Genomic DNA, 21,863 nt, shown 5'->3' with positions numbered 1-21,863 from the left:
TGCATAATTATTTGAAAAACCACTGATGATTGATACTATAGCTTGAGACTCTACACAGACAGGACACAAAGTGCTAGGATAGCTGCACAAATATTATATTGAAAGGGTCGTGTTCTCTAAACCTCTTGTTACTGCTATTCTTTGTAATGCTCCCTATAATAAAAGAGTAAGTACGTTCTCATGAGGAACTTATGAATCCTCACTAAAAGCAGAAACACTAGAATGGGCATTGAAGACTCCCTGCCCTATTCTGCACATTCAGACATTAAGAATCCCATTGATCTAACTCGAGTCAGGAAACAAGTCTTATCTCAGATGCCAGAAAAGACAACACAACAGTGCCCTCTCCACATCCTGCTGGTTGTAACCACAAGAACATACACTATGAGCAAGTGCAGCTTCTGACCAGCCTCACACAAACACAGGCCTGAACACTCAGGACATTATTTTAAGTCATCAACAGCAGAAGCCCCTTCCCACTACTGGTATGCCTTTGTTGTTTACAAGTTAAGGTCTGTGTTTGTTCCAGCCTCCATGACTAACATTTGAAGATGCAGACTATTTATTGGGACAGGGAGAAGGTAATGGGAAAGAGATATTGGGAAAAATAATTGAAGAGAACATGACAAGAAAACTTGAGCACTTAGATATGTTGATTTTCCCTGGTCATTTTCCTAGGAAGGAGGTTGTTGCCAGGCCATGAATCATTCAGTGAAAAACTGGGAATTTTTGGAAAACTTGAAGAATTGGTCATTGTGCCAGGTCTTTTGGTAACTAAACCTGATTTCATTTGGATATGTAAGTAATCTTTAGCCAGATATTTATGCATGTACTTACTAAGTTATTATATCTGGAACTCCAACTAAAAATTGAATTGGTTCATTATAAAAAATACTGTTAGAAACCGCTGAGCAAGGAAAGTGCGCCCGTCAATCATCACTTCTTTCTGGGACAAAGCTACCGTATTGGAACAAGCTCATCCTAATGAGGAGACAGTCCCACTTTCAGGCCTGTTCCAGAGCAAGTTTCAAGAATCTGATGTGAGGGAGATTCAGACCAAGCACAGTCTCAACACATTTCCTCAGCTCAGCTCCACTGGATGTGGAGAGAAAAACCTGGAATTATTAAGGAAATAGAACATCTTCTCCATTGGCTTTCGTCCTTCAACAAAGCTCGGAGATTATTTTCTCTGTTGATGTTAGTTCACCAATGGACATGATAATGAACCACTTAATAAGGAGGACAATCATGACTAGACCAAGCAGGACACTTAATAAGGAGGACAATCATGACTAGACCAAGCAGGGTAAGAAGGTGATTTCTACTGAACTAAATCCAGGCAACTATGCAATGTGGGATTTGAAGACATTGAAAGAGAGGATTTTGCTGAAAACTACACCAAGAATGCAACTCCTTTTTGATATAAACTTGGTTTTAAAGAATATATAATAGTATCATATTGATCCCCAAACAATGAGGAAGGTGCCCTTTCCACAGACAATTAAATGAGAATTTGTGTTTCCTTATGGAAGTCTTTGTGAGAGGGGAAAGGAGCTGAGTGAGAACTGAATTTCTCATCCATGTTACTGGCATGAGCCCCCACTACATGGGGGGTTAAGGAACCATTTTCAGAGCAAGAAGGAGCCTGTGAGCTCAGGGAAGTTTTGGGGTACATTTTACCATGACTTCAGACTGCTGTTGAAAGTGTTTCTGTCTGTAATAATCAGCTTCTTTCTCAGTCTGGAGCCCAGAGAAGGTCAGGGAAGCTATATTGCCAAACTTTGAACCAGAGAAGCAAGAAGGGATCCTTGATGGATAATTATTCACTTTATAAATCAGAACTTGGGGAGCTTTTAAGAGAAGATTTGAGTACCAGGAGACAATATTATATCCCCAAAAGTCACTGCTGTTTCCAGCACAAGAGATGGTGACCATCTCTTCTGGAGACTCAGAGGCTGAGTCAGGACACATCGGGCCCAGGGACTATAAAATAGGGGAAAACATTCTCTGGTAATGCAGTGTTGGAACCAGGTTGTCCCTACCTGGAGGAGATGAAACATGACCCCATGGGTACCTATGGTATATTCCCTGGACCACACCTGTGTCCTGAGTGAGGAGGGAGAGGATGAGCAGAATCCAGGCTATGGTGGGGATACCCCAATATCATTCACTCATGAGATCCCAGCACTGAAATTGGCTTCTACAGACCTCTCTTTCTCCCCCCATCCCAACTCTCATCTCTTTCACCACCCTGACATAGAGAAGGGAGAGTCCTCAATGCCAAAATAAGGTTATTTAGTCCCATAAAAAAGGAGAGGGGCTAGGGCCTGGTCTGAACCCACTTGTGTCTCCTGCCACTACTGTATTACTGTCACTTAGGGGAAACTGTTACATTTGTCATGAACAGATGAGTCCTGCTCCCCTTAGGTTCCCACCGTCCTCTTCCATCCTCACTCAGACTCTTCCCTGTACCATGAGGACAGCTGTTCCCAATACACATGCTGTAATTTTTTTCTCCTCCAGTATTGATGGCAGCCTCTGTGGACACATCTGCAGGGGATGCTCCAGACAAGCTATTACCCAGCCTGCATTTCACCCTCTCTCTAATCACTGAATTAATTAATCTGCTTAACACTTTTCCCTGAATGGCACTTTCACTAAAATTGTCTTAATTGATTGATTTGTGTTTATTATTTTCCCAATATATGAGTAATTTTTAATGCAAGAACTTATACATGAAAACAGAGATAGAAGCAGATGGAAGATAATTTTTCTACCTAATAATAAGTCTGAGGTTGTGATTTTCCATTACTCATTCATTCCATATGGAACAGGGGCATTTCTCAGTTTCTGTTTTACCATCTTTTCCATCTCATTCTTGCTTTCTTTCTTGTTGACTTAAGACCTCAGAATACTTGTTGCAGCTCCAGCATCACACTCATATTAAAGAGATTCAGAATACAGTATGTTTTCTTTTCCCACAAAAGCAGAAGTGCCTGGAGAATATGTCTAGTTGATTGATTGTTCCATTCCATTTGTGTTGGACTACATAGAAAGTTCTTCTGCCTTCAATTCAGGAAAAGTGTCTGGATCTTCAAGAAATAAAACAATGCACAGACATAAGCAGATGGAACAATCTATTGAGACTGTAAATTTAGTCTAACACACAGCCTCAAGCCAAATTCTGAAAACTATCAAGAGCAATGGCTGTGTCATGTTCCTACTGAATTTCCAGAATTGAATTGGATGTGGACCACCCTGGGTTGAATAACCATTTGTGGTCAATGATCTCCTCTCTGTGTCTGTGTAGCCACCACCATCCCATGTTGACTATACACCTGCAATTGACACCAGAAACAGCCAGTTCCTGAGTCCAGCTCACAATGTGATTGACTATATTGATGCAATATGGAAAATATTCAAACAAGGCAGAATTTAGATAAATGTTGGTTCTCTGCTGTACCATTTTGAAAATTTGACAAATGAACTTTCCATAGAATTGGGCTGCAAGAATATAAAAAAAAATTGTTCTGCAATATGGATTCCAGGTAGACATGGAAAAAGAATCTATATTGTCAACATATACTGTAAATGATCTCTTCTATGATGAAATAGTACTACTACAAAAAAGAATATTTATAAAAATTAAAAAGAAGGAAATAATCTTCACATATTCTTTTTCATTAAAGCCCACAATTGTTTTATTTCAGTAGAAAAACAATCTCCAGTGTGTTCATGAAGCTGTCTGTCATAAATCTGCCATATTGATTACTAATGACTGATTGTATTGAAGTAAAATGCATTTATGCACTTTGATATATCATACAAAGAAGGGATATAATTTTTCATTTTTCTGAGAATGTTGCAGAATCATATTGGTCATGCAGTCACATATATACATACAGTAATAATGTCTGTTTCATTATATTATCCTTTCTATACCCACATTCCCTCCATTCCCCTCCCATCACTTCCTCCTACCTAAACTATGGTAAAGCTATTTTCTCGTGCCTCCTTGCCTTATTGTGAATTAGCATTCACATATTAGAGAAAACATTTGGCCTTTGGTTTTGTGGGCTTGGTTTATTTCGTTTAGAATAATACTCTCTAACTCTAACCATTTACTGGCAAATGCTATAATGTTACTCTTCTTTAGAGCTGAGTAATAATCCATTGAGTATATATTTCACATTTTATTTATCCATTCATCTATTGAGGGACACCTAGGTTGGTTCCATATTCTAGCTATTATGAATTGAGCTGCTATAAACATTGATGTGGATGCATCACTATAGTATGCTGAAATTTTTCAGTCCTTTGGGTATAAACCAAGGATTGGAATAGCTGGGTCAAATGGTGGTTCCATTCCAAATTTTCTGAAGAATCTCCATATTGCTTTCCATAGTGGTTGCACCAATATGCAGTCCCATGAGCAATGTATGAATGCACCTTTTCACCACATCCTCACCAAGTTTATTGTTGCCTATACTCTTTATGATTGCCATTCTGACAGGAGTGAGATGAAATCTTAGAGTAGTTTTGATTTGTATTTCTCTAATTGCTAGAGATGTTGAATACTTTTCATATATTTTTGATCAATTGTATTTCTTCTTCTGTGAAGTGTCTGTTCAGTTCCTCAGCCCTTTATTGATTGGGTTATTTGATTTTTTGGTGTTAAGTTTTTTGAGTTCTTTATATATCCTAAATATTAATACTTTATCAGAGATGCACGTGATAAAGATTTTCTCCCAATCTGTAGGCTCTCTCCTCACATTATTATTTCCTTTGCTGAGAAGCAGCTTTTTAATTTGAATCCATCCCATTTATTGATTCTTGATTTTACTCCTTATACTTTAGGCGTCTTGTAAGGGAAGTTAGATCCTAGGCTGACATGGTGAAGATTTGGGCCTATTTTTCTTCTATTAGGCTCAGGGTTTGAGTTGATTTTTGTGCAGGGTGAGAGATAGAGGTTTAATTTCATTTTTCTACATATGGATTTCCAGTTCTGCCAGAACCATTTGTTGAATAGGCTATCTTTTCTCCAGTGAATGTTTTTGTCACCTTTTTCTAGTATAAGATAACTGTATTTATGTGGGTTTCTCTCTGAGTCCTCCATTCTGTACCATTTGTCTACAAGTCCATTTTGGTGCCAATACCATGCTGTTTCTACTACTTTAGCTCTATAGTATAGTTTAAGGCCAGGCATTGTGGTACCTCCTGCTTCCGTTTTCTTGCTAAGGATTGCTGTATCTATTTAGGTCTCTTATTTTTTCCAAATGAATTTCATGATTGTTTTTTCAAGTTCTATGAAGAATTTCATTGGGATTTTAATAGGAATTGCATTAAATCTGCATAATATGGCCATTTTGACAATATTAACTCTACCTGTTTGGGAACATGGCAGATCTTTCCATCTTCTAAGGTTTCTTCAATTTCCTTCTTTAGTGTTCTGTCGTTTTCATTGTAGAGGTCTTTCACCTCTTTTGTTAGATTGATTCCCAAGTATTTTTTTTTTTTATTTTTTGAGGCTATTTTGATTGGGGTAGATTTCCTAATTTCTCTTTTAGTGGATTCATCACTCATGTATATAAATGCATTTGATTTATGGGTATTGATTTTATATCCTGCTACTTCGATAAGTTCATTTATTTAGTACTAGAAGTTTTCTGGTGGATTTTTTGGATTTTCTAAATATACGATCATGTTATCAGCAAATAGTGATCATTCAAGTTCTTCTTTTCCTAAACATATCCCCATAACTTCTTTTGTAATTGCTCTGCCTGGAATTTCAAGGACTATGTTGAATAAAATTGTGAAAGAGGGCATCCCTGTCTTGTTCCAGTTATTACAGGGAATGCTTTCAATTTTTCTCCATTTAGAATTATGCTGGCCTTGGGCTCAGCATAGATAGCTTTTACAATCTTGAGGTATGTTCATACTATCCCTAGTTTTTCTAGTGTCTTGTACATGAAGAGGTGCTGTGTTTTATCAAATGTTTTTTCCACATCTATTGAGATGATCATATGGTTCTTATCTTTAAGACTATTGATGTGATGAATTACATTTATTGATTTCCCTATGTTTAACCCACCTTCCATCCCCAGGATGAATCCCACTTGCTTGTGATGCATTATCTTTTAAATATGTTTTTTAAGCAATTGGCCAGGATTTTATTGAGAATTTTTGTGTTTATATTCATCATGGATATAGGTCTAAAGTTTTATTTCCTTGAAGTGTCTTTGTTTGGCTTTGATATCAGGGTGATGCAAGCCTCATAGAATGAGTTTTCTATTTCATGGAATACTTTGAGGAGTATTGGTAGTAGTTCTTATCTGGAAGTGTTATAGAATGTGGCTGAGAATCTGTCTGATCCTGGGATTTTATTGGTTGGTAGGTTTTTCATGGTGTATTTTTTGAAAAAAAAATTCTATATAGTTTCTAATTATCTTCTCTATTTCAGATGTGTCTGTTTTGATATTTCCTTCTTCATCTTGTATTTTAGTACTTTGTGTTTTCTCTTCATAAGCATGGCCAGAGGTTTATTTATTTTTATTTATTGTTTCAAATAATCAACTTTTTGTTTTGTCATTTTTTTCAGTTGTTTCTTTTGTTTTAATTTTATTGATTTCAGCTTGTATTTTAATTATTTCCTGTGTTCTACTGCTTTTGGTGTTGATTTGTTCTTCATTTTCTAGGACTGCCTTCATAGTGCCCCAGAGATTTTGATATGTTGTATCAGTGTTCTCATTTACCTCTAAGATTTTTTTTTTATTTCATTCTTGGTTTATTCTACTATCCACTCATCATTCAATCGTGTATTATTTAGTGTCCATTTGTTGCAATATATTCTATTTTTTTACTTTATCATTGATTTCTAATTTTATTTCATGGTGGTCTGATAGAATGCAGTATATTATCTCTGTTTTTTTTTTGTATTTACTAAGAGTTGCTTTGTGGCATAAGATATGATCTATTTGGGAGAAGAAGCCATGTGCCATTGAGAAGAAAGTATATTTGCTCATTGATAAATGAAATATTGTGTATGTATATATATATCTGTTAAGGCTTGGTTGCATTACTTAGTTTTATAATATTCTTATTTAGTTTTTGTTTGGAAGATCTGTCCAGTAGTGAGAGAGGTGTGTTAAAGTCACTCAGTATTATTGTATTCTGGTCTATTTAACTCTTGAAATCGAGAAGGGCTTGTTTTATGTACATAGATGCTCCATTGTTTGGGGCATAAATATTTATAATTGTTATGTTCTGCTTATATATATTTCCCTTAAGAAGTATGAAATGTCCTTCTGGTTAACTTTGGTTTGAAGTCTACTTTATCTGCAATGAGAATGGAAACAACCCGTGCTTATTTACACAATCCATATGAGTAATAAGTTTTTTTTCCCATCCTTTCACCATCAGCCTGTGGATGTCTTTGCCTGTGAGGTGAGAAGACAGGATATTGTTGGGTCTTGCTTTGGAATCCAATCTATCAGTTTATGTTTTTTGATTGATAAGTTTAGGTTATTAACATTGAAGGTTATTATTGAGATATGACTTATATTCCCTGTCATTTTGATTTATTTCCAGTTTTTGATTTGTTTTAGTTTCTCATTTGTTTAAATGTATCTTTAGTGTAGATCCTCCCTTTGCTGGTTTTCTTTTTTTTTCACTTCATCCTTATGGACTGTTTTGTTGAGTATGCTCTGTAGTGTAGGCTTCCTAGTTATATATTCTTTTAATTTTTGTTTATCATGGAATAGTTTAATTTTATCTTCAAATCTAAAACTTAATTTTGCTGGATATAAAATTCTTGGTTAGCATCCATTTTCTTTCATAGCTTGAAATATATTATTCCAGCTCCTTCTAGCTTTGAGGGTCTGGTCTGAGAAATCAGTTGAGATACGAATTGGTTTCCCCAAAATGTAACTTGATTTTTTTTCTCATAGACTTTAACATTTTATCTTTATTCTCTGTGTTAGTCATTCTCACTATAATGTATCTTGGTGTGGGTCTGCCATAATTTTGTACATTGGGGGTCTTGTTAACCTCTTGTATTTGATTTTAAAAAAATTTTCTTGTAGTTGTAGATGGACAGAATGCTTCAATTTATTTATTTATTTTTATGTTGTGTTGAGGATTGAACCCAGTGCTTTACACATGCTACGCAAGTGCTCTGCCACTGAGCTACAGCCCCAGCCCCTTGTTCCATTTTTTAGGTTTGGGAAATTTTCTGCTATTATATCATTGAAAAGATTGTGCATTCCTTTGGTTTTATTTTTGCTCCTTCATCTATTCTGATAACTCTTAAATTTGGCCTTTTCATGTTATCTCATAATTCTTGGATGTTCTGTTTATGGTTTCTTAACCATCTTCTCCATAGGTTCAACTCTACTTTCAAGATTATATATTGTTTTCTTCATTGTCTGAGGTTCTATCTTCCAAGTGGTCTAGTCTGTTGGTGATGCTTTCCATTGAATTATAATTTGGTTTACTGATTCCTTAATTTCAATGTTTTCTGTTTTTTTTTTCCACAATCTCTCTTTATTGACGTGGTCTTTCACTTTCTGTATTTTTTTTACACCTTATACTATCCTTTACTTTACATACCAGTTTAACTATATACAATCTGAACTCCCTCTTGGACATTTCTTCTACTGTGTTATCAATGGCTTCTGTTGCTGAAATATCTTGGTTTGTTTGGGGTGCTTTATTCCCCTTTTTTATGTGGTTAGTGTGTTTTCCCACCTAAAAGTATTGATCTAAGGCAGAATAAATCCTACCCTGTAGACCTATAGTGTCCCTGAAGATTTCCAGTGCTTTGCCTTTACTGATAAGACCAATATCAACAGCACCCAGTGTACATAATATATAGCCTTAAACCTAATAGCTCCACTAAAACATCCATTGCTTTCTAACATTAAACCTAAATGATGTTCAATAACTATATCATACAAATAGAATATTTATTAAAGCAATTTCAATTTCAAATGGTGGGTGACAGAACAGAGGTAGTATAGTATGCAATATTAGCAAGGGAGGAAGACAGAAGCTAGAAGTAAAAATTCATAGGAAGAGTGGAAGAGGAACCTATAGAGATTGGCTGTTGAAGAAAAGTTGAAAAGAAAATAGACAAGAGAGAGTAAGAATATGAAAAGAAGAAAAATTAAAGACATAATACAAAAAAATTGCAAAATACCATTCATATATCATTGTCCCCCAAAGAGAGCAGTTGAATAAGTGACAAAACGACTGGTATCTGCAGCAGAAGGAGAAGATGGCCTGAAGAAGATGCAGCTGATGGAGCTCCTGATTCTGAATGACACCTGCAGATATGCCAACATTAAATCACCAGCCCTTGCCTTTTCTTTTGCAGCAACAGCCCAGGCTGCACCAAGGATCATAATGGAGCCTGCACCTTTCTTTCCACCAGCTGCCCTGAATACTCCTACTTAGCTGTCCCTATCAAAATGCCTTTTGATAGACAAATACAGACCTCTGTCATGCCGAATAGAACTCCTCACCCTACTGCTGCAGGGACTGAGGCTGGATTGTTCTCCACACCCTACCAATACCCTTACATGTTGGCACCAGCTACATCAATCCTTGAGTATCCTATTGAATCCAGTGGTTAATTAGGTGCAATAGCTACTAAATTTCCAAGGCATATAGAACCACCACTGGCAACTAACCTATGAACTTTTGACCTTAGGACTCTTCACCCAGTGATGACCTGACCATACCTGCCTGCTAGTTAAGCCTTTGCTTGCCTGTGGTCAGTGCCATGAACTGAGACAGTTGTACATTTGTCTTACTATCTAATCAAACAAAAGACAAATTGTTTTTCCTCCAACTCAGCTTTTGTGTCCTGCCTTTGTGTGAAAGTTGTTCTAGAACCTGCACTGAATGGTAGTAAAGCAGTGAGGCTCAATTCATCCCATAGAACTTTCAATATGCCAACCCAAGTGAATGATAAGAAGGCCTCCTGAAGAAGGGAGACAAATGGGCCTTAACTACTCTACTTAGTGACAAAGGCAGTTACTGTGAGAATCTTCTAGGAAGCTTTTTTTTTTTATTTTTTTTTATTTTTTATTGTTGGCTGTTCAAAACATTACATAGTTCTTGATATATCATATTTCACCCTTTGATTCAAGTGGGTTATGAGCTCCCATTTTTACCCCATATACAGATTGCAGAATCACATCAGTTACACATCCATTGATTTACATATTGACATACTAGTGTCTGTTGTGTTCTGCTGCCTTTCCTATCCTCTACTATCCCCCCTCCCCTCCCCTCCCCTCCCCTCTTCTCTCTCTGCCCCCTCTACTGACATTCATTTGTCCCCCTTGTATTATTTTTCCCTTTCCCCTCACTTCCTCTTGTATGTACTTTTCATTGGGAAGTCAAGCTGTCTCTGAATGAACTGTGTGAAGATGCATCATGCATGAACCTTCTTCAGTCAGGTAAGACATTGGTGAAGTGATTCAAAAACTTTTCAGAATTTGATATGTTGTTCAGTCTATATAGTGCCCTCAAAGAGTAGAAGTCGTAGTCTTTTTTATATTGTCTGCCAAATTTGAAGAATTAGAAGAGTGTGCCATAAGAGAAAAACTTAAAAATAAATGCAAAGAACAAAACTGCAAGACTATTTTTAAAAGATGGATAGCTAAGTTACAATTACAGAAATTTTATTTTACACCTCCTAAAATTTTTTTTGAGAACAAAGTACATGCATTATGTGTCTCATTATGGGCCAACTGTTTGAATATTTTTTATACCTCCATGTATAGAAAATAACCATTAAGGATGTCAAATTCATGCTTGTCTATTTTCTATATATATATGAAATAAAATTGTAGATAAAAATGTAGTCCATTGAAACAAATTAACAAAAAGTAGATACTTTTACTGCAGAAGGGTGCTGGTGCAGAATAAAATATATAAATTTTTGGAAATGTAAAATGTTATACTTTCAAGTGTTATAAAACAAGCAAAAAGAAGACACCCTTTATTAAATGATTTCTGGAGGTTGTCAAGAAACAAAAGATAGTTTTTTTTGTCTGTTTTAAGTATTGGAATAGTTCTAAAGAAATGAAAGCACCTTATTTTCCTTCATGGTCATTTAGTCAAGTGTCTTATAAGATCAGCTCCTCTGTGAGAATAAAGTTAATGCATGGTACTCAGTCATCCAGTATGTGAAAGCAGAAGTGAGGGGGATAAATGGGTTGGGTTTGAATTATAATATTTGTGCCACATTATCTTAATGTGCACTTGCCAAATCTGATACTGTGAAAAAAATTGGTGGCTGTCCTAATATCTGATTAGTAAGTTTTTAAAAAATATCATAATTGACTACTTTTGGTTGTTACATCTTCAAGGTCAACCCAAAGAATTCTCAGATAAAAATTATGTATGATCTGAATGCCAGTTGACAAGATAAAATTAGAGCTTTATTCTATTTGGAGAAGGGAGACACATTTAATTTTTTTTTTTTCGATTGGAGAAAATAGCATACCTAGCACATTTTTTTCACAGATGATATTTTTAATTTTAATTCTGGAAAATTGTTTTTAAATGACCCAAAATTAGACTTGTTTACAGCATACCTATAGTTAACTTGAATAGTCCAAATCTGCGACCTTTAACAATCTCCCTCCTTCTTCCCCAAACATGCCCTTTTTGCAATCTTTTTTAACTTTAAAAAGGTGAAAAACTACAAATTCCATGATTTTATTCTATTAATGCTGAATAATATTCCATTTTGTATATATACCACATTTTCTTTATCAATATCAAGTGTTTTCTCTGATTTAAAGATGCTGATTCATAATGTGGTGGGGGACATGGGAGGATTAGATAAACTCTGATAGGGCAAAAGGGAAAGGGAAGGGAGGAGACAGGAAGGGAAATGGGGATAGGAAAGACAGTGGAATGAGATGGGCATCATTATAGTAAGTACTTGATGAAGACATGAATGGTATGACTGTATTTTGTGTACAACCAGAGATATGAAAAATTGTGTTCTATGTGTATAATATGAATTGTAATGCATTCTGCTGTCATATATAACAAATTAAAATAAAAAGTGAAAAACTAGCATCATTGTGCATATGAATACTGAACTGTTTCAGTTTAGGCTTCCAATTTCTCACAAGTACAGTTTTATAGTTGAAACAATTTGTGTATAAAGCCTACATCTAAACACTTGAGTAAATCACTAACTGTAGTTGAAACAATTTGTGTATAAAGCCTACATCTAAACACTTGAGTAAATCACTAACTGCTCAGTAACAGATGTGGCAAATCTCAAGTGACTGTGAACTCCTTTCCTCTTCCATACCTCACGACTCCAGCTCATCGACTCCTTTCCTCTTCCATGCCTTTATGGCTTCACAGTCAAGATCAGCAGGAAACTCAGTTGGCATCTTCATGATGACCTCTCCATCAATTTGTCTCACTTGGACTTGTTTTCAATTTACTATGCAATAGAAAATTGTTGCTTTGTATTCAGCTAGGTTTGGTTTAATTTGCCACTACTCTATCTTTCTGTTATGCATGCCGTTGTTTTGATTTATTTACAATATATTATGATTTTTATTTTGTTTGATTGGTTGAATAAATTTGAAACACTCAAACACTTAAAGTGATAGTTAAAAATGATACCAGTATTTAATCCAGCTTCATCTGAAATATGTTAAACCTGGACAGTTTAGATGTTTATCGAAGGGATGTTATGGGGAAGAAAGTAAATGTATGAAATAATAGATGTGTGACCCCAATGAGTAATGTTTGCTATAAACAAACTTTTGATAACTTAGTTCATAAAATTTTTGATCAATGGAAAGGAAGTAGGATGCCTTGGATCTCAGTGTTATCATTCTTCATTGAATTTATTTCTTATTAAAGTATAGTTTTAAGATACTTTTATGACAATATTGTGTAATTATTAGCATAGGTAGATGGGATTGTCCCTGTTACCATACAGCTGACATGTATTTTTTTGTCTACTCTTGATTATTATCTTAATAGTTTTCATGGTCTGTATGAACCATAACCAACCCATTGCCTATGAGAAACATGTACTATAATGTATTTACAGCCATTGTTACAAGTTTATAATGTATTTTCTATCATGCTTTATATATATGTTGTATAACATTCAAAAATATTTTTCTTGATTGAGAGAAGGAACCAAATTGCAAAATTCACAATTCTGATGACTGAAAGTTGCCAACTGTTTTACAATACTTATTTATATTGGGTGTATGACTTTCTTGGGCTTTTAGTTAACTGATGAATGAAAGCATTAATTAAATACTTAAGTTGGGATTTTATGTAGCTTGCAATTTAATTATTTGTTTCTTTGCTGTACTTATTTAACCATAGCATTATTTTAATAAATGTTATAATACAAACCTAAAAAATACAAAGAAAAAATGAGGATTATGGGAGGAGAGGAATGATGATGATGGTGGTGGTCACCAGGGTATGTAATGATGCTATGTAATTCATTAAGATCTACCTCAAAAAAACTACCTTTATTTAGTGTGTTTTCTGTGATGTGTCGTTTTAATAAGTTATACTCCATTTATGTATACCTTTATTTTAAATATTTATTTTTATGTGGTACAGAGGATTAAAACCAGTGCCTCACATTTGCTAGGTGAGCACTCTACCACAGAGTCACAACCTCAGCCCTGATGTTTTTTTTTTTTAATGGGCTTAAAAAGCAACTGATACCAAGTAAATATTATTTAATATAAAACTTTAACATTAAAATTATGTAGCAAATTAAACCTAAATCTGTAGAGCTCTATAAACTATTATCCCTGTGGAAGAGGAAAACCAACAAGGCAACTTTTGCTTCAAATCCTGGGAGCTTCATCCAGCTTCTGTATACTCCAAGCTCCACCTCTTTGAGCTCCAAGACCAAAGATCACTTCCTCCCAGGTGTCCCTATAGCAATCTGTAACACAGAATGAGGTGAGGGGTCACTTAAGAGTTGTTGGCCACAGAAGTGGCCATGACCACAATTTCCTGAGGATATGTAAGGTGATTTTGGAATCTGGTCAGCTGAGGGTATTGACTGTGGGCAGAGAGTGTCTATGAATGTCCTTCAGGGGCAAATTCCCATGGATGTTCATCTTCAGAATCTTATAAGGCTGCTCCCCTAGAGAGTGAAAATGAGGCAGAGAAAAGGGGATCTCTTGGACACTAGGGTGTAAAGGCTGAGTAGCACACATTTGGGTCCCCTAAGGAGGAGCAAGGACCCTGATCCACCAGTCCTACTCTCTGTAGCATAATCCATATACAGCTTCCTGCACTAATTTGACCATAACCATACGTCCCGTTTCATGGTCATGGTCACAGATATTCTTGCTTCTCATGGATTGCATAGAGGACAACAAAGTCTTTTAAGGAAGCAATGGAGAATATGTGCCCTTATTTGACTTTTGCTTTCCCTCCCATTCTCTCCATACTGACATTTCCTCTTCTTATCAGTCTTTGTCTAATTTTACTTCCTTGATTTCACATTTTAAATCAGGACAGGATCCCTAGATCAGGTTCCTGTTTGGAGAATTGCTTTCTAATTGTATAATCTTGACATATGAAAGAAAAGGTACATTCATGAATGATCAGAGTCAAGAAGGGCAAGAGAACCCAGGTGTGCAGTGGTGGCTAGAGCAGAGCCAGACTTGTTTGTGTTCCATACATAAGGGAAGAACTCAATTTTTATGACCCACACCCCATCCCACTGTACCTCTGTGTGTGGCCTTGCAGGTTTGCTCAGCAGATTTAGTGGTGCAGCCTGTGTTGGAAACCAGGGCAAGATCATAAATGTTGGTCCAGGGAGACTTAGAATTTTAGAAAAGCCATAAAAAAGTGGGAAAGAGGAAATATGGAAGAGCTACAAAGAGTTTATAAATAAGAAGACACAAATAGGGAATAAATTACTTACAGATTTCTGGTCCCATTATTCTCATCCTGATCCTCAGGATCTGCTAAATTGTCTTCTGCATGGACAAGAACAGTGATGGTGATGATGTGATATGGCCTTGGAGAAAGGAAAGATAGAGTAAAAGTCAAGGTGAGAACTTGAGTTGCTGCTGCTCTTGGTGTTCTATAGCCCAAAGTCAAAGTTCTTCATTCTTCCTCTTGTCTGCACTCCTGTCTCCTGGCTTTAATCACATCATCTCTGCAATGAGGAATAGATCTAGGATCCCAAGAGCTAATTTCCAGTTCAAATTCTACAACTGTACTCAGTAGGGCTGTCTGTGTCATTCCTGTTCCTCCAAGGGGCAGCCATGTCTTCCTGACTTTCTTTCATAGGCTCTTGAAAACAAGCAAATTTAGATTTTCATCCTAGTCCCAGGATTTGGGAAATAGATGAAAACAGGAGGTAAGAAACATGTTCAAGGATGAACTTCTCCTCACTATTTCACTGGAGAACCCAAAGGCATGTCCAGGTAGCACAAAGGTGGGAGTGTCTTTTAAACCAGGAGTAGACAATAAACAGAAGAGAAAGTGCTGCTATACACGCAGAGGGGAATTTTGACTTCTTACATACTGCTTAGCTCAAGTGAGAAGAACTATGACTACAGGTTCACAAACTACCACTTAGAATATGTGTCTTACTGGACTCCTTCCATTGCATGTCAAACACAAAACCCCGATTCGAATTCTTTCATACATGATTCCTAAGAACTGTCTACAAATGATAGACAACCTAGTTGATGCTTAGTAGAGGCAAATGCAAGACAGAGTGGGTCTTATATGGAAGATTGTGTTTAACTGGTAAAGCAAAAAGATGTTACAGACAGGATTCTCAAAGTCAGTAGGTCTACTCTTATTCCTATGTCATTAAACTATGAAAGCAATGCATATTTGCATTTATTTCTATTTCGTACGCATTCCTCATTTTCCACATGAGTAGGTGGACTCAAATCCTACCAGAAAACCTTGCCCATTGGATCATACCACAAGGATTGTGTTCCCTACCTGTAGGCTCCTCATCGTCACTGCTGGCTATACATCCCATCTTCAGAGACACAAACATCAGCAACAGAGTTACTTAAGATTGTCTTATGCTTTCTTCTACACTAATTAAGCTCATGATGGGTGCTAGGGTCAGATGTTGTTTATCCCCAACAGGATCGTGTTAGAGGCTGGGTCCTCAGTATGGCCATAATGAGAGTTCTAAAGCCTGTAAGAGTAAAAGTCTGGTTGAAGGTGATGAGGTCATTTGAGCTTAGAGGCAAGAATATAGTTTTCTCACACCCTAGTTAGATCCTGGTTATACAAAAAGAGCAAATGAGTCATCTGATACCTGCTGGCTTCCAGTCTCCCCATATGTTGTCTCCCTCCTGCACCTGCACACATGATGACACCAACAATCATGTGATACAGATAAGAGGGCCTTCAGCAAAACCATGCAGATGCAAGGGCCCTACTCTTTAATCTCCGGAACTGTAAGCTAAATGCACCTATATGAATTATTCCATCTCAAGCATTTCCTTAATAGCAATAAAAACACTATAGTACTAATATTAATAGTCAGGATCTATCTTAGCTCTGGCTTCTGAAATCATCTCTGCCCTCTGTATGGTCAGAGGCTCTCAACAAGATGTTATAATTAGTTCCAATTCTTCAAGTGAAGCAGAAGGAGTCAAATTTCAAATTCTTCCTTCCACATGTATATCATCACTCTCTCAAAAAAAGATTAAGCTGACATCCAAACTGTGATACAAACAATTTGAAGAATATGGATTCATGGAACAGATACTTTGCCAGAATCAGAGCAGCCTCCCATAAGAGATGGGAATGTTCTATGCATTATGCACATCGGTCTCCTTGGCACTTGAAATATGGAACTGGGATAAAGTTCTGAATATCTCATATAAAAATTTAAATAAAATTAAATATAGACAGCACACTGATATAGTGACAGTCATTTTTAGATGGCAAAGACCCGGAGTTCAAATATGAGGATGACATGACCTTCCACCCTGGGTTTCATTCCGGAGGAGTTTGTTAGTCTGTTCTCACCACTCATTTATAAGTAGACTATGGACTCATGCAAAAGGGACATGCACTCTCTGAGGGCCTGAGGACACTACATCAATGAAGTCAACATTTAGATCCATTTGGCTCCCAGCAGGGTACAGCACATCCTGCCTAGAAGTTATGAGAATATTGATGGTAGAGATAGGACACATGCTATTTTCTTAACTTCCCTACTAATTCTGGCTGATCCTGGTCAGATCCTAGGTGCATCAGGTCCTTCCTTAGCTTCGAGGAACTCAGGCCTGGGCATCTCCTTTGTCTCAGACTCCCACCATAAGTGAGTAAGGTGTGTTGGTGGACCAGAGGCTCACTGCTAAGGAATGGCCCTGCCCAGAACTTTGTGCTAAGAATGGGGTTTGGAAGATGACTTCTGACACAACTCACAGAAAATGTATATGAACGTGAAAAACTGTCATGAGTGAAGTGTTATGAAAAATCAAATGCCCTGACTAAATACAGGGCCTACTGATAGGTGAGTCCATTGTTGTTGTTGTTGTTGTTTAAATCAATTTTTTGAATCTCATCCTCCAGTAGGAAGTGGAATCACTGTGACTCTGTACACAAAGGGAAGTAAGAACGTCCGACCCTTAGCATCATCTACATTTTGCATCAGCAAGAGAGTGAGGCCAGGATACATAGTAGTTCTGTCTCTTCTTGAAATCTCCTGTAATTACAGAAAAGGAGTCATGCTTTGTCCTGTGTGCACAAGTCTTGTTTACTTAATGACATGAGAAAACCATATAATAAAGTGGTCTGGTCAAGGGAACTCAAAGGCTAGAACAAACAAACTTACTCCTATCTTTTGTTTTTTTTAGGGAGGTTGGTGTTTCAAGTCTACTTTTGTTCACAATTATGGAATTCCTTTGCCAGGAGGGAAAACCACTGCTAAGCAGAGCTTGCTAATAGTGTGTAGCTGATTTTGGTTGTTGTTAATGTTGCCTTCAGTGAGGTCTCAGTTGGCAACAGACTCCCCCTTGAGAATCTCCCCACTTAGGAAACTGTGTATGCCATCTCTAATATATAAATCCAGGTGATCATATCCTAATACAATAGAAAAAGAAACCAAGAAAAACATTTGTATTTTAGAGAAAGATAAACAAACTTACCATGGTAGTTGTTGGATCCTCCAGACCCATGCTTTCTCCAGGAGCTGACTTCACCAAGTACTTTTGGGGAACTAGAAGGAAACAGAATGAATGTTAGTATACTTATGTCATTGCTTATGAATATTTCAGGGCATTTCTTGATATGAACTGTAGTGAAAATTTTGGGCAAATAGAGGAATAAGAAAGGAATGAGAAGCAGAGCCTTTAGTTTTCTTGCTAGACTGCAACCATGTGGACTATGTATGTTTTACATTTTGTAGCCTTAGCAGCATATCTGCCCACAGAGATGACCACTGAGCCCACCTTACAATGAAGAACAACATCTAACCTCTCTGTAGGAGATGTAACTGCATAAATATATTGGAACAATCTGCAGTGGGAACATATGGCTGAGTGATGAATATAGTTCTTTCTCTAAAAGCATCCCATTGGGGCCCATTTCTGAACCTTTATTAGCTCTTTTATTTACAGAGTCAAGAACTTGGGTCATTTGTCTCAGCATCATCTTTATCTACAGAGTAGACAGAGTAACCTGACCTTCAGATTTGGTTGTGATGAACTTGAAGGAATTGATTCATGAAAATCATGCATTAGTATGGATTTTTTTCTCCTTAGAAAATTGATATTTATATTGGGCATGTTAGAACAGAATTTCTGAGGAAGTTCCCACAGCTTCACAAACATGTACAAAATTATTACACATAGACATGCTCAGAGATACCTCTCGACCCTCTTGTACGCAAGTGCACACCACCAAAATGACAGCTGCTTCAGGATCATGGTAGATGGTCATAATCCTTCAACAGATTATCAATTTGTCACCATATCCCAATTCTCATTGCCTATAAATAACTTATAATGTGCACTGTCAGATTTTCACACATGAATTTGAATTAAAAGAATAATAAAACAACATTTATATATTAGAAAAAGAAGGATCACATTACCTCACCAATAGACTGTTTTGTTTTCTCCCCAGTCACATGATACTACCTCCATTATTACCCAATTAGAATCTAGGGGAATGCAGTGAATCTAGAATATCTTTCTACATAAAAACATACAGGAAAGTATGACCTATCTCAGTACAGAGGTTTTTCCTCAGCATGTTAGGGAGTTGAGAATACTTACATTTTTCATTTTCTTAAGAGTCCACCTGTAGTTACAGAAAGGAAGACAGTGTGAGCCTGAGATCATGCTGAGTCTCGTTTGCATAAGTCTACTGTTGGCTGTGGTGACATAAGATAACTTGATGGGAAACAGTTATTGAGGCAAAGACCACAAAATAAGATAGAGAGGGCACTTGTGGAAAAGACATGAGCTTTGTATGAGGGATTTCTCAGGTACCATTTGATGACATGAACAAAATACTTTTTCTACCAAGGAAAAGTTATACTGAGGAAAATGCTCACTACAATCATTTGATAATGGTTGCTGTCATACATTAATGTCTTCTTAAATCAGGCATCAGGGGTAATAGAGCTGGAGTTGTAATTCCACCACAAATAACTTGTATAAGTCACCTATAATGAGCACTGTCAGATTTTCACATGTGAATTTGAATTAAAAGAAACCAGTAAAACAACATTTATATATTAGAAAAAGAAGGATCACATTACCTCACTAAAAGACTGTTTTTTATTCTCCCCAGTCACATGATACTACCTCTATTATTACCCAAATTGTAATCTAGAAGAATACAGTGTAACTGTCAGTACATTGATTTACCAAAGAATTATTCAGGGGGCTTTCTTACTGTGGACATGGGTGTATGGAGATGGTTGTTTAACACACACAGACTCAATTGCTGCTGGAACATGATCTTTAGTGGAGTTTTAGTGGAAAAGGAGCAGACCAGGAAAGAAATGAAAAACAAAAAGTGGTTGGAAGTACAATGATATATAAAATATCCCAATGTTACATTTCAACCTTCCTCTAATGTACTTGACAGTTCCCTCAGGAAAAAAAGAATAAGTATACTGTTGAATCCACCAGCTGTGTCATAGATCAAATTATTTCTACCCAAATACATGTTAAAGTACTAAGACTAGTCCCTCCAAATTTTACTTTATTTGAAAATAGAGTAATTGTTATCTAATCAGTTGAAGATATCCTGGTGGAGCAGGGCAAACTCATTCTCCAAATACGACTTCTATTCCCATAAGGAGAGGGGACATATCCATGAGGGACAAATGCCATGCAATAATGGAAGCAGAAAGTAATGTGTTACAGTTGAAAACCAAGCCATAAAAGGATGGCCAACAAATGAGTAGAAGCCGGTAATGAGCAAGGGAAAATTCTTCCCTACAATCTTCAGAAGGAACATGGTCCTGCTTACAGTTCAATGTGGAATGTCTAGCCTATAGATCTCTGAGATAGTACACTTACATTACTTCAAGCCAAGAGATCTGATACTTGGACATGGAAATCCTTGAAAACTAGCAAAACCACTATCAATCAAATAGATCTAATTGGAATTTATACAAATACTTCATACAACAATCAAAAAATAAAGATTTTTCAAGGTTACATGAGACATTCATCAAGATAAGAGTATATTTTGGCCCCCAAACAAACCTTGACATCTTAAAATGAATAAAAAAATCATACAAAATCTGCTCTCATGGGAAGATGAGCTGACAGATTTGAGGAAGGATGCAACCCCCAGTAGTTCCCCAGCACCAGATTTGTAAGGCAAGAAGATTGCTTCTCAGTGAGGTGGGTAACTAAAGGAACTCTCCAAAATTTAATCGAAAACTATAAAACAAATTCATAGAGACATAGAAAATCAGAAACTCAGGTATAAGAAATAATACATTAGAAGAAGGAAGGAAAATAGCAGGTAGAGAAAGGCTGTATTTCCTGAAGATCCACGACCCAGAATTCAAACAGTGGGAATACTTCTTTGCTGTGAAGAGGGTAAAAGATGGATTTCACTAAAACACAATATTGGAGAGTCAGAGAATCTTACAGAATTCAAAACCTTGGGTATATTAAATAAGGAAAAAAAAGAGGACATTGGAGGCAAGGTGGTAGTGGTGGCAACAGCAGTAATAGTGCTGATGCTATATCACAGAAGGAGGAAAAATGCAGAGAAACGAGATAGATTTAGTTCAAAAAGTCCTGAGATCAGAGAGAGTGCTTTCCCTTGACTGATCCAGAGGCTTCATTGCACTGTACTCTGTTGCAACAAGGATGCTCTGTGATTCCCACTGTCCACAGAGAGCAAGGCAGGAGGCACCTTGACACAGCCAAGCTGATGCAGCCACTGTAGGAACCAGGAGCTAGGATATCCGAGCAGGGATGACTGCAGGGTTCCAAGGGACACCTGCTGTAGGATCTAGGCATTGTTTAGATGAGTTAGAGCAAAAGGCATGGAGAGCACTTTGCATAGGGAAATCAAGTGAGAAATGTGGAGGAGAGCACTGTTCCCTTCCCCCTTTGAATCTGGTGGCTCACAGGGACCAGCTGAAGTGGGTTGAGAATTTCACAAGTGGGTGTGATGAACAGGATGGTGTGAATACACGCTCAGGGACTAACCATGGGATGCATAAAAGGGCTGTTCCACAAATAGCAGAGGAGCATTATGAAGTCAAACAAGAACAAGTGCTGGCGAGGATGTGGGGAAAAGGGTACACTTGTACATTGCTGGTGGGACTGCAAATTGGTGCAGCCAATTTGGAAAGCAGTATG

The 21,863-nt window shown here is 36.9% G+C and overlaps 1 protein-coding gene and 1 gene segment (V, D, J or C); both read right to left on the bottom strand.

Moving 5' to 3' along the window:
• The window catches only part of LOC107159025 (immunoglobulin lambda-1 light chain-like), a 738,922-nt gene that overhangs the window by 526,495 nt on the left and 190,564 nt on the right, over window positions 1-21,863 (bottom strand). For 2 of the 39 annotated variants that reach the window (XM_048785804.1, XM_048785822.1), the window contains exon 3: window positions 16,033-16,039. The exons of 32 other annotated variants lie outside the window; for them this stretch is intronic. In XM_048785804.1, coding sequence (XP_048641761.1) covers window positions 16,033-16,039 — 7 coding nt within the window. Of the gene's footprint in view, window positions 1-2,852; window positions 2,864-4,410; window positions 4,423-10,275; window positions 10,284-16,032; window positions 16,040-16,730; window positions 16,738-17,168; window positions 17,176-21,863 lie in introns of all 39 variants that reach the window. 5 more of the 39 variants (XM_048785813.1, XM_048785814.1, XM_048785815.1 and 2 more) reach the window with 5 other exon arrangements.
• Window positions 1-21,863, bottom strand: part of LOC107159024 — a 587,419-nt gene that overhangs the window by 520,868 nt on the left and 44,688 nt on the right.

Source organism: Marmota marmota, unplaced genomic scaffold (genome assembly GCF_001458135.2).
Source record: "Marmota marmota marmota unplaced genomic scaffold, marMar, whole genome shotgun sequence".
Lineage (NCBI taxonomy): Eukaryota > Metazoa > Chordata > Mammalia > Rodentia > Sciuridae > Marmota > Marmota marmota.
Note: the sequence above shows the minus strand (reverse complement) of the source record. Positions and strands in the feature narration are given on the sequence as shown.